This window comes from Pistacia vera, unplaced genomic scaffold (assembly GCF_008641045.1).
Source record: "Pistacia vera cultivar Batoury unplaced genomic scaffold, PisVer_v2 Contig338, whole genome shotgun sequence".
Taxonomy (NCBI): Eukaryota; Viridiplantae; Streptophyta; class Magnoliopsida; order Sapindales; family Anacardiaceae; genus Pistacia; species Pistacia vera.
Genome location: NW_022196155.1, coordinates 563,264 through 581,224, shown reverse-complemented (window position 1 = coordinate 581,224; position 17,961 = coordinate 563,264). Strand labels below are relative to the sequence as shown.

Genomic DNA, 17,961 nt, shown 5'->3' with positions numbered 1-17,961 from the left:
GCCAACAACACCATCCGGGAAGACTTTGCTCATTCTATAGAATTCATATGGCAGAAAGGCCAAGGCTTTTCCAAGGTACAGGGTTCCCATTCTCTAAAAGATGACCCATCTGGAAAATGGCATCACCGGGGTTTTGTGAAAGATCCAAGGACAAGCGGGGACAGGAATAATGCTAAGAGAAATAACTCCTGGAAATGAAAGGACTGTCTATCCTAAAACCATTTAAAACTACCAACACAATAGAAAGAAAGAAATTACCGTTTCAGAATGGACACTTTGTAAACCAATACTCCCTACTTCAGCTAAACTAGGGCCATAAATAGACCACAACTGACAACCCTACATAGTCAAGAAAATCAAACTCAGCTAATATTCTTCAAAATAAAATCTAAGCCAATTTAAGTAAATAATTTAATTCCTATCTATATAATATTTGTCCAGCACTTTAAATCCCAGAGGCACAACCTCGTAACCTCTCAGTCTGAAGTCACAAAAGGATGTCTTTTGGCTCCAAATACAAATTACTATTCAACTCAGAGGCAATCACAGATAAAAAAATCACATGTAATCTATTACTCAATTGTATCTTTCACGGTCCCGAGACACAAGCCAAACAACATAAACACCATAATCTCTTTGAATAGAACACCTAGACACACAATAGAAAGCTGTCAATAGTCTGTATTTACTCATCTCAGTTTATTTACCTACGAATTTTTCCTTTATACTAGAACAACACACACTAGTTCTTACCCAAGACCTGCAGATTTCTATAACCTTTTTTACCAATCAACCAATACACATGAAGTCGACAAAACCACACATCCTAGAAACTAAAGCTCCTCTCAAGAGATCAGCGGAATCAAGCTTCAGATACATAGACATAAGCATTCATCCTAGGAATAACTTTTGAAAGTGCACAAAAATCCCAAACTCACTCCATCGTCCTTTATTTTTATTCATTCATGCATCCACACAGTTCCTACCGATACTAAGAATCAGAGGCATCTTAGTAAACCAAAGAGACCAACAAGGATCCCAAATTCATTGCAAGAATTAAATGAATCATCCTACAAACAAATTGGGGGAAACTATGGCCAGAGCACACAACTGCAAACCAAACAAAATAAAAAGAACAATAAAGCCAAATTCACACAACCCCCATTCATTTTATTAATCCATTTATTCGCTATACCAGCAAGTTCGGATCATACACAATCCTTCCCACCCAACACCCACATAACTTCAGTACAAAGTTAACATCTTTCAACTAAATTTAGACATTCCAGCACACAAAATCCCCATAAAAAGAAACACACAGTGATTTATATGCTTATGCTTAACCATAATAATTATCATAAGGCAAAGGCCCGAACTTTAAGAAGCAACACGACCAACAACTGGGTACTTAGCTTCGAACTTCTTCTCCCAATCATCAAGAACACCCATCTCTTTCTCGGACAGACCATCGAGAGAAGCAGTGATATCCTCGTCATTCTTGCTCATTTTTGCTAAAGCTCTGCTCGCATCTTTGCCGGCGAACATCGCGTACGCACCACCAGGGCCGTAAAAGGATTTGCCAGTTGTCACATCGAACACGCGGCCTTTCATCGCGACGTAGATGGGTTTTGATGGGTCGGTACCGTTGTATTGGAGAAGCTGCTGTGGCGTGAACTCCATTGTCGTTCTTGTTGCTGTTTAGTTGGATTGGTCTTGTGTCAAATATAGAAGATGGTGATTGTGAGTTGTGACTGTGACCGCAATTTAATAATAATTTGTGTTAATTGTAAAGATTCTTTTATCCACAAAAATAAATAAAGCACTTTGCACATTTCTTTTATTTAAAAGGTAAAATTCTTTTATGGGTGGGAGTCAACAAAGACGTAGAATTTTGCAACTTATTTTCCTAAATTCAAGGACTTTATGTTACCTAAAAGCAAGTATATTTGAAATTGATCATATTCTTATCTTTATTTTATGCTCGTCTTTTGGTCCAAATTTGTTTCGAGAAAAGCCAGGTTCATTGTCAGTTTCTAATTTGTTACCCGGTTTCTCATCATAAAATAATTGTAGATTGAAACAAAAGTCCACGCAATGACAAAACAACTATCCATAAATTTCAACACTTAAAAGAAAATTGAAGTCTCTTTAGTAGAAAAAAGTTAACCTGAATATGGGAATCAATAATAATCTACCAAGTCATAATCAAGTGCTACAAAAAAAAGTTCAAAAGAGTAAAAACAATATATGTGGTTGTATTGTCTATGGCAGCCTCGCCCACACAAAACAAGCCTTCAATAGGAACAACTTCTAAGTTCCAATTGCTCTTGTAGGTTCTTTCCACAAAAATTCTCACAGAATAGTTGCAAATTAGATTGAACGAGCACATTAGTGCAGAGGAATACCGCCTCCTGAATATTCAACCTCCTGAGAATTAACCAGAAAGCAATGGATGTTAGAGAAGACTATGCAAAGAACCTACATTATATTGACAAATCATCCAAAATTTTATTTATACATGACAAAAGCATAAATGGTTGTTAAGTCCACAATTGTTTATGGCCTTGCTAATCATTTCCAACAGACTACACAATCCTTTTCCAATGCTTCGTTCTAATTCACATGTACAGAGGAAGGTGATTTTGGGTAAGGAAGAAAAATTAAACCTGAGCAGGGGGTAATGATGAAACCCAGTCTGATGCATGTGTGGGAAGAAGCCCCAACGTGTTAAGCTGCCAAAGTCAAATAAATTAAAAGTATAAGAACAATATTTAGCTCATCAATATTTCAATTTTCAGCAAGAGAGCATCCATGCAAAATGTTAAGGGAAAATGAATCTCACCTTCCAAACACCCAGTGCTAAACCTCCCAAGTTAAGGGCAATGAAAAGCAACTTAGGCCCCAAAAGATCTACTTTACTGTCTTTGTAAGGCTCAAAAACTGCAAAATCAAAGTGAGTGAACTTAATGAAAATGCTTAGACATTTGGTAGCTCAAGATGCTGAGCATCATGTATACATTTGGTAACAATGAAAAATTCCATCAACAAATACAAAACAAACAGATCTATCAAAGCACTAGGGAAACCGTTGGCACATGCTGATATTCCATAGTTGGAGTCTTTCGGTAGAGATTAGAAGTTCAAGTAAGATGCAAGTTTAAAGAATTAACTTGTGCACAATTTTGATAAAATAAATACATCTCCCACATATCAACGACATTTTACAAGAAAAAGAAAGAGTTATTCATATCCAAAATCCAGACAAATAGAAAAATAATATATCTTAGAAACATTCCCTACCCAGAACTTCACCCTCTACTTATAAACACTCACTGTATCCCCAACAAACTATATGAAAATCCATTTCAGAACGCAAGCAGAGAGAGGGGGCAAACATTTGTGGACACAAAAACATGGTAATCACAATAAATACAAATGACATGGTTTCTTCCTACTCTCCCCAATAACATTTCAATCACTGTATGATAAAAGTATGCTCGCTTCACATTAAAGAGGCCTGGAACATAGCATATATACTTCATGTAAGAAAAAGAACTGCAACATACAAATCAGTAGCATTGTGCTTACCCTTTCCAACTCCTTGAAGAGCACTTATAGGCTGCCAGAGAGCAGAAAAAGTAATACCGATGCTGAAAAGATGTACAGTACTTCCAGCCATCCACATCATAAAACCCATCATTAGCAAATTCTTGAAAGGAGCTTGTGCCACTTCCCAAGCTTTCTGTATATAAATTAGAACACTAATACTGTTAACAAACAACAATACTTTTGATCAATTCCACAATTATCACAGAATTTGAATTAGTTAAAGTGCAAATCCAAAACTAAAGTTTAAAAGTAAGCTTGATTCGTTTAACCTAAAATACACTGAATTGAACAAATCAAGAGTAAATCTACGAGGAATTTAAATTACCTGAGCCTTCCAATTAGCTTCGGCATCTTTCTTTTGGCGACTGGTGGTTGAATCATCCTAATCAGATTAAAAATTCAATAATTGAAATTAAAAAGAAAAAAAAACCAAAATTAAGAGAACAAATAGAGATCAGAGATGGAGAAGAGGGGGCAAACCTGATCTTGAGAAGCGCGAGTGAAGCCAGGAGGATCAGGGATGTCACGTGAGGAAGGAGTGGTTGAATTGTCGGTGAAATCAACGGCCCATCTACGCCCCGAACCCATCACTGCTTTACCCTTCTCCATTAGATTCGATAATATTCTCACTGATATGCTTCTCTTCGTTGCTGGAACTGCTTTTATTTAACTATATTTTTTTTCCTTTCTTTTTTCCCAAACACGACCTCAACTTAGGAGCCGGCCAAGCCAGTAGACTACTTTGATCCGATCTATCGTTAACCGGGAGCTGAACCGGTCCGGGTTTCTGACTTGTTAAAGTGTTTTATTAGGTGTATAATTTTGGGATAGATTATAACTAGGGTTCCATTATAAAATTCTTTGGAAAAAATACTTTTAAATTTAGGGTTTATGTTTGGGTTGAAATTTTAGGTTGCCTATTGTCTTAATTAATATATTTCAAGGAAATTGATGTTTGTTTTTATGAATTTATGTAAAAAATAATAAATAAATTAGTGAATTTATGTATTTTTTTTTTATATAACTGAGGTATTCGGGCATAATTGCCAACCGAACTCCCCTAATTCTCAAAGCCACGAAACACCCTACAAATCCTAATTGCCAGCTAAACCCACCTAATCCTTAAGCCTTGGAACTAGAATACCGTACAAATAATAGACCAAGTAATTATACAAATATATATGTCTCTCCTACGACTTCGAACATAAGATAAGACCCTGGGGTATAGCTACCCCAGAGGCAAAAGGTCTTGCTATCCGACCATAGAGAGAGGATAATGACTTCAATTTCTTTTGTTCATTTTCAAAAATTGAGCTCGATGGACTTGGAATTCATTTTTTTTAATTCCTAAGTTTATTGTTTCCAAATTATATATTTGATTTTAGAGTGAACCCATATCGTAAAAGTAAAGAAAGAAAAGATATGCATGAAGATATTGAAAATTTAGCATATAAGCATGAAACCAAAGTTTGTTGTTCCTTCTTATTCACATTTTGCATTATAATATTTTTTTTTAAAAAGGCATTACTTGATGCTTCAAATCTTTATGTATTTACATTCTCATTCAAACAAAATTTTACACTATGTTGCTGCTACTGCTACAATTCTCCTTTTGCTGAAAACTTGTCGGAAAGATTGGCTATAATGAAACCTGCAATACTGAATCCAATTTATAACTCTATTAGTGAAGTTTCCATTTCTAGCTTATTAATTTAGCAAGCAATATATTGACATGAACAATGAGGCCTACCTGAATGCATCCAAGGATGTAGATTGCAGAGTAGTGACGGCCGTGTATAACCATGTCCGCTAACATTGCGAGGGGTATCGTTAAGAACATACCCAGCGTTGCGACTAATGGAGTTGTCCAAACCACAGAAAGGGCCCTGGATTCATTAATCACTTGAGAAAGTGCAATCTTCTTATGGTTTCAAGTCCTGGTGGTGTCTAGTTGAAATATACGGAGGGTGTTTGTACATACCATAAGTAGTCTGAGAGAAACTCCCCACCAGGCTGGTGAACAGCACTTCTCCAACAGATGTTGAATGTGGAAATTCGAATGGAGACTCAAGTCCTGCCGCGTCTAGTGGCCATACTACATAGGAAATGACATCGATGTGAGATATTTCAAACGAATGTACTAACTACGGAAGTTTTTGCGTCATGGTATAATTCTTGTTCAATTATTTGTCCTTTAAGCCTGAAAATTTGCAGCATGAAGAACTTGATAAATTACAAGCTACTCACAAGCCACCAAAGACCAAAAAGAGAGAAGAGACCGATATATCCAAAGAACTTTTGACATCACCTTATCTCCATCAGACCCAGCATATTTTTTGAGCAGCACTGCAGTAAATAGACAAGTTAAATATCAAGCAGAAGATGGGGCAGTGGCACAATCTAAAACTGCAATTTTTGAAATTGTATATATCACTGCAACTCCCATGAAGAATCCTACCTGTAAATAATCCATATGAAATTGCAGAGAGAAGGCCGAAAATGTCCCCTGTTATTGAGTGCTTTCTAGACCTAACAACATCAAAGGAGAGAGTTTCTAAAAGCTACAAATAACTAATATCTTACAAGAAGTTCAGATGAAAGTAAATACTATGTACAAAGAATAACAATAAGTGGAAAAAACAAAATCATTAAACACGGAAAATCTTATCTTTAGTAGTGAACTGAATTTACGTTTTCAATATCTATAAACATCAATTCACATTATTCTATATCAATAAAACCACTTACTACAACTTATAATTCTTTGTAATATCTGCAACCCAAGGCAGATAGAAGAAAGAAAATATACTTATCGTGTAAACAAAAGAGTGAACAGATGAATCAGCATAAATATTTCGGAACAAAAGAGAAGAAAGCTATAGATCCCTAAAGGAAAAGTTTAATACAACTATCTAAGGAACATATTCTACTTACTCAGAGATGCTTAGATATTCATCTGTTGCCCAGTTTCCCAACTGTTGTCATTGCAACACCAGCCATACTTACAAAAACAGCGACACTTTTGTAATACTAATGGAGTCCTGGCCAAGAAGAACTCCAAAGAAAAGTGTAAGAGCCCCGATGTAGAAGTTAGGACAGTTGTACTTGCAACACTAGTATTTGCCAGAGCGGAGTTGGATAAATACTGCATGACATTAAGATTAAATTAGGCATATACTAAGAAAGGATCAGCATACCATATCATATCTCGTAAAGTACTTCAAATAAGAAGAAATGTTCAGAAAATCAAATATAAGTACAAAAGATCGTTATATGATTAAACCCAGCTACATAGTTTTGTCAAGTAAGTTATGTTTGTGCACATAATGCAACAACACCTCAAGTCTTTCTAACCTATCTGTGTTCATATCTTCTGTAGGTGTTCAGAGTAGTCTTTCTACAAATTAAGTTATGTTTATGCAACAGATAAAAGTACTACACATATGTTATGTGAACTACTTGTGAAGCCGTGTACTACACTCAACACTGCCATATTTTGCCTAGATAAACTTGTATACAACCAAATTTGTCGATAAAAAATTATATGAAGATGAATTTTGTTACCTCTGTTAAAAACCATATTGGAGTAAGATATAAACTGCAGTTGACAATTTCCCATGAAAGAAGATCGCTGCTATGTTCAAGTAGGGTGGCCGTCTTCCTCATTCTTTGGGAGCAAAGGCCACCCCCCTTCCCTTTCGCTAAGAAATTTGGCACTAATTAGACTCCTTTGTAGATCAGTTTCTGGACCATCCTGCAACTCATTGACTCTAAGAGGAATATCAAGTCCAGTAGAAGGGCTTGTCACAGGTGTTACAGAAAAAATTCTTAAAATGGTTGCACCCAAGAAGCTGCATACGCAATCTCTCAAAGTGCTATGGGCAAATAAATTACCATAAGAGACACCCCGAGATATGTAAGTGCAAAGGCTGTCTATACTCTGCAAAAATTCTCTGTGACGGAAATTAAGTAGTATAAGCTGAGATTCTAATTTCTTGACTATGGATTGCCACTTGAAAATCACATTAATGAGCCTAAATAAAGTAAGAATTCAGGATGTCTGCTGTATTAGATATACTTCATGGCCACATAATTTGACTTCACAGCTTTATAGAGCCATTAACATATGAATTTACAATATCAGATCACCAATTTTAAAGGTCAAATAAAACTCAAAAACTTAGAATTTAAGAAGAGAAGATTATTAAATTACATTTACTCAATACCAAATATGCAGAACTTCAACAGCTCACTCTCAGTTCCCATTCACGTTAATAAATCATCAACAAATATTAAAACAGATAAAAGAGCCTTTTTATATCCTAATTCCAAAAGAGTGATTCTTCTATGCAAATTATCATAAGCCACACATACAAAGAAATATGAGCCCCCGGTTGCTAACAAAATAAAGAAAGAGAAAGGAACATCCAGGATTCCAACTTGATTTCACTTTCTTGGAAACCAAACAATCAAACAAAAGAAAAGAAAAAGAAAAGATGGCAGAACATTTGTATACCTGAGTGATCTCTGCAGAGGTGCCCATAAAACACAACACTGCCAATCAAGCCTAACCAGCATTATATTTCCAACCCATCACCACCACACAATCAAAACTCCAGAAACTAAACTATGAACTGAGTAACCGTTTGTATTTTTTATGCTATAAAATATTCATCTTCGGTGAAAAGTTCTATGCACCTAATTCCAAACAAAATATCCGAAACTAAGAATAAGAACCTGGATATGTTCCCTTTTTATTATTAAAAATGTAAATTTGAGAATGTCAGAGTTCCAAAGCTTGACATTTGATTGTTTCGAGTAGAATCTTTGGTCAAGTCTGTAATCTGTAGCATTGCATTGAAGTTTTCAGTTAAAATTTCTCTTATGTGTTGGTCAAGTCTGTAATCTGTAGAATATCAGAGTATTTGTTTCTTTTTATACTTTCAGTTAAAATTCATAGCAAAGACAGTTTGCGTACACCTAAGGTTCTGATTTTTAATTCTTTTGGCCTTCAGTATAGTGGGAGGAATCATAGTAATTGTGGTTTATACAGCCTATTGTGGGGCAAAGAAAGAGATCAACATTTCAGCCAGCCACAAGAGCAAACTTTCCCCAACTGTGACGAGAGAAGGAGCCAAAGAACCAAATATAACTTCAACAGAAGCAGAAATACTTTGACGAGACTAATCCTGCCTTAAAGGGTACCTGACATTGTATCCCGAGCCACAATACTCTGGAAATAGGAATAAACGATGTGACGCAAGCTAGCTTTAAATCTTTGTTTGTGTCACAATGCGAGCAAGGTGTCACAGAATTAGGTAAAAGAAGATTATGATGATAATTTTTAACTGAAATATGAGGTACAAAATGTTGATCTGATATAATTTTATGCCACAGGCATGGTAGATATTGAAATTGATACACAGCTTGTAAATTTTAATGACAGACGAAAACTAAATCTGATCGGAAACAAATAAATACCATCAGTTCAAATAGTCAAATCTATAATGAAGACCCCATAACAAAACTCATAAAAGGGAACTATGTGCTTTTAGGAAAAAGATACTGCTTTTCATGATATTTCTTCCAATTGATCTACCATCTATTGAAAATAATGCACTCGTCATAGAAATTTATTATCACCGGATACTACATATCATTTTTGAACTGCAACTGAAGAGCAAGGATTTTCACTATCTTGTTAGTCGCTTAACAAACTGAGTAGGAGCCTTTCCCTAACTTACCTTAAGACCAGTGCCGAATGGAAATTAGCTCGCATGTAAGGAAAATTAGCATTTACAAAGGCGCACTGTAAGGGAATCTTATACACCATCTCGCAATACACTGCAGTGAGTTAAATAATCTGGCAATCTCCATTCATTTTGCTTCTTCAAGCTGTGCCCGTAGGGACTCTGGACTTGACAGTTTGTTGATGCTGCAAAAGACAGATAACATGGCCTTCTAAGAAGTTTCAAGTTTTTGTCCTGAAGATGACATAAACATCTGACGTGTTTAAAATAATACATTAGATGATCTTTGGTAAATAAACTCATTTGAAATAAAAGTTGCAAACCATCTGAATGCAATCATTTTAAGTGTAAATTACTAAGGGTTTACCAGACAAGCAAATCGCCACTAGATGCCAACTTTTCAGAAATCCATTCAGGAACTAGTTCCAACAACAAGCTCATCTGCTCTTCAACTTCTCCTGTAAACAAAAACACAAGAGTTAGCACATCTAAAATTTCTGTAAACAAAATATCGATACCTAACTGGTTGCCATTCAGACTTACTTTTATCAACTATATCACAGTGGCTTGAAATTATCTTGTAATAAGCTCCCTTTTGTGATGACTGAACGTTTTATAGACTGAAGAAGTAATGAATCATGTTGAAGAGCTTGGGCAGGCAAGCAATCATCTGTCGCCGCCTCTTCGCTTGAGAGATCACGGATCACGCTCCTCCATAGTCTTCCTCTCTTTTTCTCTTATCTGGAAAAATGGAAATTGGTTAATTTATTGAAATAAGGAAATCAAAGATTCAAAATAAGCCTGCCTTAAAAACAGACAAATAAAGTTTAAATATTATTTATCTGCGGTGAACTAAATAATTCAGTAGTTTGAAATCACAGAGAATTCTTAATGGGGTCTACCGATTGAATAAGATTCTCAGGAAGATAATCAAGAATATATCATCAACTGATGCATCATCTATCTCCTTGTCCTCATCCTCAACTTTCTCATTCTTCACTGGAGTGTCAAATTCAATGATCTGCTACGAAGTGGACGCCTTACTAACTTGTTTGGTGTGCTGGCAGAAACATCTTCTGGGGTCATATAGCATCTCCTTTTGGTGTACATAATGCAGGTGTTGAACTCATCAGCCTAGCTGGTGTAGAAGCAAGTTTAGCAGGAGTGGACTGCACGCCATCAAATCTACGAGAGAACCATCTTTATTTTGTGTCTGTCTCTTTCATTGGAGTTGCAGGCAGGCAACCTGGTAGCAAATGAGCTGGAGATTCACAACTTGACAAACATTTGTCACTGTTGATTGATTTAGATGATAATTTAATTGGGGACGCAGCATAAACATTAGTTCCTCACTTGAGGAAATTTGTCAGGGCATGGCTCTAGCAGGAACAACTGAAGGTTCATTGGAAATCTTTGATAATCTTTGCTGAGCCTCAGTTTGCTCTGCATCATTGTTTGTAAGCGGCTGAGAAAAATGCCTTCTGAAAGACCGAGACAGAAGATGATGCTACAAGGTTCGCTGATTTGTAAATACACAAGTTGATGTCTCCATGCCCAATGACATGCCAGGGCTTTGATCACTTTTAAAGGCGAATCTCTCGAGCAGATAACTGATATTGTTTGTTGTTGCTCTGAGGATGACTCAATCGATGTCTCATTGCGTGTTGAATGCAGATTTGTCTTTAGACGACTGAATGGTTCTGGCAATGCTTCTTCCGGAACTTCATCACCCTGAATGCAGAAGAAATATAATTCAGGTTCCAAGGTACAAGTGCTAACAGACTATAGTGCAAATGATATCAGGAAAACTGAACTTCAAATAAATTGCACGCTAAAGTTATTTGAAACCCAACGATTTATGGTACAGGTTGAACCACCTATTGAAGACACAAGCTCTGTATCAAGCCAAGTGCATTTATACAAAAGTAGATTGCAGCCAAAAAAATTGAAAACATCTCATAACTGAATAAACTTTGAGTTCCTAGTACACAAACAAAAACCGAAGTCAAAGTGAAAAGCAGAACCCATATAATGAACTAATTGTAAAACCACTAACAATGATATGCAATTAGACTTGATGCCTTGCTTAATATGCAAAGGATAAAGGTGATGGTATACCTAGGATGGCCTTTATAAAATCCATCAGCCGAGCACGAAAAACCTTCTCACATCCATGTTCTTACTATCTGATTTTGACTTGCCATCGCATTCTATCGCTTCACATTTATTGTAACATGAAGATCCGGCTTCATACAACTAGTCTTCTCATCAACATCAGTACTTTCTTTATCTCAACCGCTTCAGGAAGTATAAACTTCAACTGAGCCAAGTGGCCATACGAGAACCTCCTATAAATATCACAATGCATAAGACCATTTCTTGATGGGAAAATCTAGTAAATGTAAAAAAAAAAAAAAAAAATGAAAAAAAAAAAAAAAAAAAACCTGTCTGTTAAACACTCGATCTTTGGGCAGATATTGGTGAAAGTAGACATGGATCGCTTCAATTTCAATAACCGGATCGCACTATCTAAGCTATCAAAAAACTCGGCCAGCTGCCTATACCTGCCATTTATTGATTTAAAAAAAAAAAAAAACAATTGAAATTGAGAAAACTATTTTCAGACAAAAAATGCTAAATCCAAGTCAGTAAAAATAGAGATCGTTAGAACGTTACTTTTCCGGCAATTTGTTGGACCCATGAGCTGGTTTTACGGGGGATTTTGTGGGCCATGAGCCGATACTGCCCTCTGGCATATTCAACCTCGTCCGTCAGATGTGGTTGCGGCCGTGTTCGTGTTTGGGCTGCCTTTCGAACTTCTTTGATGGAGAGGGCGACGCCACTGTTGCTGGCCCGCCGGAGGAGCTGTGACGGCTTCTCAGGGGTTTTGGTCGTCACCGGATTCGGATTGGTAGTTTCGGCTTTGGGTTTGAAGTGGAGTGGCTTTTTGGATTTGAAGGGAATTGATTGTGAAGACTCTGAGGAGCTCATTGTTGAGAGACTGAGAAGAGATTTGGTTGTTTGAAGAGTGCTGGGTGAAAGGCGAAGCGGGGCGAGGAAGATATTAAGGTTTTTGGGCGGGAAGGATGAGCTGGAGCTCACGTGGATGGCTGACACGTCGGACTCCCGCCAAATTGGTCCGTGAAATCAACGGCCCATCTACGCCCCGACCTCATTACTGCTTTACCCTTCTCCATTAGATTCGATAATATTCACTCCTCTGCTTCCCTTCGTTGCTGGAACTGCATTTATTTAACTATTTTTTTTTACCTTTCTTTTTTCCCAAACACGACCTCAACTTAAGGAGCCGGCCAAGTTGGGGTTGTTTGTCTGAGCTTATGAAAATTAACTTATAAATTAGCTTATAAATAACAAGTACTTATAAGCTAATTTTAGTTTATAAGCATTTGAAATTTTAAACAATTACGTGTTTGGTTAAAGTACTTATAAGTGACTGATAAGTAGTTGACGTGTTTGATAAAATGTGGCTTATAAGTATATTTTACTATAAAATGACTAAAAAAGGTACTACATTAAACAAGGGTATACTATGGAATTTTAAAATTAAACAAGGATAATGTGATAATATACTTGATCAAATTAGCTTATAAACAGAGTGCTTATAAGCCAAAAAAAAAAAGTACCTTCCCCCCAACTTTTTTTTTTTTTTTTGCTTATAAGCTCAACTTATAAGCTCAAAAAAATTATAAACAAACAGGTCAGCTTAATTTTATAGCTTATAAGCTTAGAAAGCACCCCTAGTAGACTACTTTAATCCGATCTATCGTTAACCAGGAGCCGCGGGTTTCTGACTTGTTAAAGTGCTTTATTAGGTGTATAATTTTGGGATAGATTATAACTAGGGTTACATTATAAAATTCTTAGGAAAAAAATACTTTTAAATTTAGGGTTTATGTTTGGGTTGAAATTTTAGGTTGCCTATTGTCTTAATTAATATATTTCAAGGAAATTGATTTCTGTTTTTGATGAATTTATGTAAAAAATAATTAATAAATTAAGTGAATTTATGTATATTTTTTTTTAATAATTAAGGTATTTAGGCATAATTGCCAACCCAACTCACCTAATTCTCAGAGCCACGAAACACCTTACAAACCCTAATTGCCAGCCGAGCCCACCTCATCCTTAAACCCCTGAAACTAGAATACCGTATAAGTTCAATAGACCAAAGTAATTATACAAATATGATATATGTCTCTCCTGCGACTTCGAACATAAGATAAGACCCTGGGGTATAGCTAACCCCAGAGGCAAAAGGTCTTGCTATCCGACCATAAGAAGAGAGATAATGACTTCAATTTCTTTTGTTCATTTTCAAAAATTGAGCTCGATGGACTTGGAATTCATTTCTTTTTTAATTCCTAAGTTTATTGTTTCCAAATTATATATTTGATTTTAGAGTGAACCCATATCAGTAAAATTAAAAGAAAAAGATATGCATGAAGATATTGAAAATTTAGCATAATAAGCATGAAACCAAAGTTTGTTGTTCCTTCTTATTCACATTTTGCATTATAATATTTTTTTTTAAAAAGGCATTACTTGATGCTTCAAAATCTTTATGTATTTACATTCTCATTCAAACAAAATTTTACACTATGTTGCTGCTACTGCTACAATTCTCCTTTTGCTGAAAACTTGTCGGAAAGATTGGCTATAATGAAACCTGCAAATACCTGAATCCAATTTATAACTCTATTAGTGAAGTTTCCATTTCTAGCTTATTAATTTAGCAAGCAATATATTGACATGAACAATGAGGCCTACCTGAATGCATCCAAGGATGTAGATTGCAGAGTAGTGACGGCCGTGTATAACCATGTCCGCTAACATTGCGAGGGGTATCGTTAAGAACATACCCAGCGTTGCGACTAATGGAGTTGTCCAAACCACAGAAAGGGCCCTGGATTCATTTAATCACTTGAGAAAATGCAATCTTCTTATGGTTTCAAGTCCTGGTGGTGTCTAGTTGAAATATACGGAGGGTGTTTGTACATACCATAAGTAGTCTGAGAGAATACTCCCCACCAGGCTGGTGAACAGCACAGCTTCTCCAACAGATGTTGAATGTGGAAATTCGAATGGAGACTCAAGTCCTGCCGCGTTCAGTGGCCATACTACATAGGAAATGACATCGATGTGAGATATTTCAAACGAATGTACTAACTACTGGAAGTTTTTGCGTCATGGTATAATTCTTGTTCAATTATTTGTCCTTTAAGCCTGAAAATTTTGCAGCATGAAGAACTTGATAAATTACAAGCTACTTACTAAGCCACCAAAGACCAAAAAGAGAGAAGAGACCGATATATCCAAAGAACTTTTGCACATCCACCTTATCTCCATCAGACCCAGCATATTTTTTGAGCAGCACTGCAGTAAATAGACAAGTTAAATATCAAGCAGAAGATTGGGGCAGTGGCACAATCTAAAAACTGCAATTTTTGAAATTGTATATATCACTGCAACTCCCATGAAGAATCCTACCTGTAAATAATCCATATGAAATTGCAGAGAGAAGGCCGAAAATGTCCCCTGTTATTGAGTGCTTTCTAGACCTTAACAACATCAAAGGATAGAGTTTCTAAAATATACAAATAACTAATCTCTAAAAGAAGTTCAGATGAAAGTAAATATCTATGTACAAAGATAACAATAGGTGGAAAAACAAATCATTAAACACAAATCTTATCTTTAGTAGTGAACTGAATTTACGTTTTCTTATATCAATAAACCACTTACTACAAACTTATATTTCTTTGTAATATCTGCAACCCAAGGCAATAGAAAGAAAGAAAATATACTTATCGTGTAAACAAAGAGTGAACAGATGAATCAGCATAAATATTTCGGAACAAAAGGAGAAAAGCTATAGATCCCTAAAGAAAAAGTTTAATACAACTATCTAAGGACATATTCAACTTACTCAGAGATGCTTAGATATTCATCTGTTGCCCAGTTTTTCCAACTGTTGTCATTGCAACACCAGCCATACTTACAAAAACAGCAACCACTTTTGTATATTAATGGAGTCCTGGCCAAGAAGAACTCCAAAAAAGTGTAAAGAGCCCCGATGTAGAAGTTAGGACAGTTGTACTTGCAACACTAGTATTTGCCAGAGCGGATTTGAATAAATACTGCATGAAATTAAGATTAAATTAGGCTATACTAAGAAAGGATCAGCATACCATATCATATCTCGTAAAGTACTTCAAATAAGAAGAAATGTTCAGAAAATCAAATATAAGTACAAAAGATCGTTAATGATTAAACCCAGCTACATAGTTTTGTCAAGTAAGTTATGTTTGTGCACATAATGCAACAACCCCTCAAGTCTTTCTAACCTATCTGTGTTCATATCTTCTGTAGTGTTCAAATAGCTTTCTACAAATTAAGTTATGTTTATGCAACAGATAAAAGTACTACACATATGTTATGTGAACTACTTGTGGAGCCGTGTACTACACTCAACACTGCCATATTTTTGCCTAGATAAACTTGTATACAACCAAATTTGTCGATAAAAATATATGAAGATGAATTTTGTTACCTCTGTTAAAAACCATATTGGAGTAAGATATAAACTGCACTTGACAATTTCCCATGAAGAAGATCACTGCTATGTTCAAGTAGGGTGGCTCGTCTTCCTCATCTTTTGGGAGCAAAGGCCACCCCTCTTCCCTTCCACTTAGAAATTTGGCACTAATTAGACTCCTTTGTAGATCAGTTTCTGGACCATCCTGCAACTCATCGACTCTAAGAGGAATATCAAGTCCTAGAAGTGCTTGTCACAGAGTGTTACGGAAAAAATTCTTAAACCGGTTGCACCCAAGCTGCATACGCAATCCTCAAAGTGCTATGGGCAATAAATTACCATAAGAGACACCCCGAGATATGTAAGTGCAAATGGCTGTCTATACTCTGCAAAAATTCTCTGTAACGAAATTAATATTATAACTAGATTCTAATTTCTTAACCTATGGATGCCACTTGAAAATCACATTAATGAGCTAAATAAAGTAAGATTCAGTCTGCTGTTTAGTAGATATACTTCATGCGCCACATAATTTGACTTCACAGCTTTATAGAGCCATTAATATTGAATTTACAATATCAGATCACCAATTTTAGAGGTAATAAAACTCAAAACTAGAATTTGAAGAGAAGATTATTAAATAACATTTACTCAATACAAAATATGCAGACACTTCAAACAGCTCACTCTCAGTTCCCATTCACGTTAATAAATCATCAACAAATATTAAAAACAATCCTAAAGAGCCTTTTTATATCCCTAATTCCAAAAGAGTGTTCTTCTATGCAAATTATCATAAGCCACATCAAAAATATGAAGCCCCGGTTGCTAACAAATCAAGAAAAGAAAAAGGAACATCCAGGATTCCAACTTGATTTCACTTTCTTGGAAACCAAACAATCAAACAAAAAAAAAGAAAAAGAAAAGGGCAGAACATTTGTATACCTGATTGATCTCTGCAGAGGTGACCCATATAACACAACACTGCCAATCAAGCCTAACCCAGCATTATATTTCCAACCCATCACCCACCACACATCAAAACTCCAGAAACTCAAACTATGAACTGAGTAACCGTTTGTATTCTTTTTATGCTATAAAATATTCATCTTCGGATGAAAAGTTCTATGCACCTAATTCCAAACAAAATATCCAAAACTAAGAATAAGATCCTGGATATGTTCCCTTTTTTATTATTAAAAATGTAAATTTGGAATATCAAATTTCCAAAGCTTGACATTTGATTTGTTCGAGTAGAATCTTTGGTCAGTCTGTAATCTGTAGCATTGCATTGAAGTTTTCAGTTAAATCTCTTTTTTTTTCTTTTTTTTTTATTTTTTTTTTATTTTTATGTTTGGCGTTAGTGATCAAGAAAGTTAGAAACTGGCAAGTGTTCATTGAGGTGGCAGCGGATGAGACTCCATTGCGGTGCTGGACTTGGCGGGACCCACGTTGATCATGCCACTTCAGTTTCGGTCCACTCTTCCGGCCCCCAACTGACGTGCAGAATCTCAAGCAACCTTACATTTAAGGATACCCCCAAGGACTAGTTCATTTCGATTAGTTAAAATATTGTAATGAAATGGGATTAAAGAGATTTTATTTCGCACGTTCGGCACGCAACCAATGAATTTTTGCACCAAAGTCCACGTGATTGTTGTTGTTGGTAGCCTACGTTGAGCAATAAACAAAGGATACATTTTGATGGCATCATTTTATTGTATATAATAAGGACTTGACTGTGCTATACCTGAGCAATCGTAAGTGAAACTACTGTAACAATAATGTTTTATTTACAACTGAATCATACAACAGATAAAAATTAATAAAATTTATATAAATATACTACTCTATCCTTTCATTTTTCTTGATTGTATGTATATGATTCAATATGAGCATGACATTGTTCCCTCTAATTGCGAAATTTTTACATTAACCATCAATCACCCTGACAAGCATGAGACAAGATTAAATTCGGGAGTAAAGGGTTGAAGTTCTTGTTTGTCAGTACAGAGTTTCAACTTTAGTGTTAAAAGGATCATCGAC

The 17,961-nt window shown here is 35.8% G+C and overlaps 2 protein-coding genes and 3 pseudogenes across 2 annotated transcripts; all 5 read right to left on the bottom strand.

The window, feature by feature from the left end:
- Positions 1-1,149: 1,149 nt before the first annotated feature.
- Positions 1,150-1,745, bottom strand: LOC116138023 (probable steroid-binding protein 3). The gene has a single exon (XM_031423724.1). It carries the CDS (start codon positions 1,678-1,680, stop codon positions 1,378-1,380), a length of 303 nt encoding a protein of 100 aa, XP_031279584.1. The 5' UTR covers positions 1,681-1,745; the 3' UTR covers positions 1,150-1,377.
- A 381-nt stretch (positions 1,746-2,126) lies between these two features.
- On the bottom strand, positions 2,127-4,281 carry LOC116138022 (ER membrane protein complex subunit 4). The gene is made up of 6 exons (XM_031423723.1): positions 4,090-4,281; positions 3,935-3,991; positions 3,589-3,742; positions 2,843-2,940; positions 2,667-2,732; positions 2,127-2,427 (listed from the first exon to the last, which is right to left on the bottom strand). Exons 1-6 carry the CDS (start codon positions 4,216-4,218, stop codon positions 2,389-2,391), a joined length of 543 nt encoding a protein of 180 aa, XP_031279583.1. The 5' UTR covers positions 4,219-4,281; the 3' UTR covers positions 2,127-2,388.
- A 1,567-nt stretch (positions 4,282-5,848) lies between these two features.
- On the bottom strand, positions 5,849-8,203 carry LOC116138156 (annotated as a pseudogene).
- A 1,174-nt stretch (positions 8,204-9,377) lies between these two features.
- LOC116138155 lies at positions 9,378-12,410 on the bottom strand (annotated as a pseudogene).
- Positions 12,411-13,877: 1,467 nt separating this feature from the next.
- Positions 13,878-17,140, bottom strand: LOC116138024 (annotated as a pseudogene).
- Between the last annotated feature and the right edge of the window lie 821 nt (positions 17,141-17,961).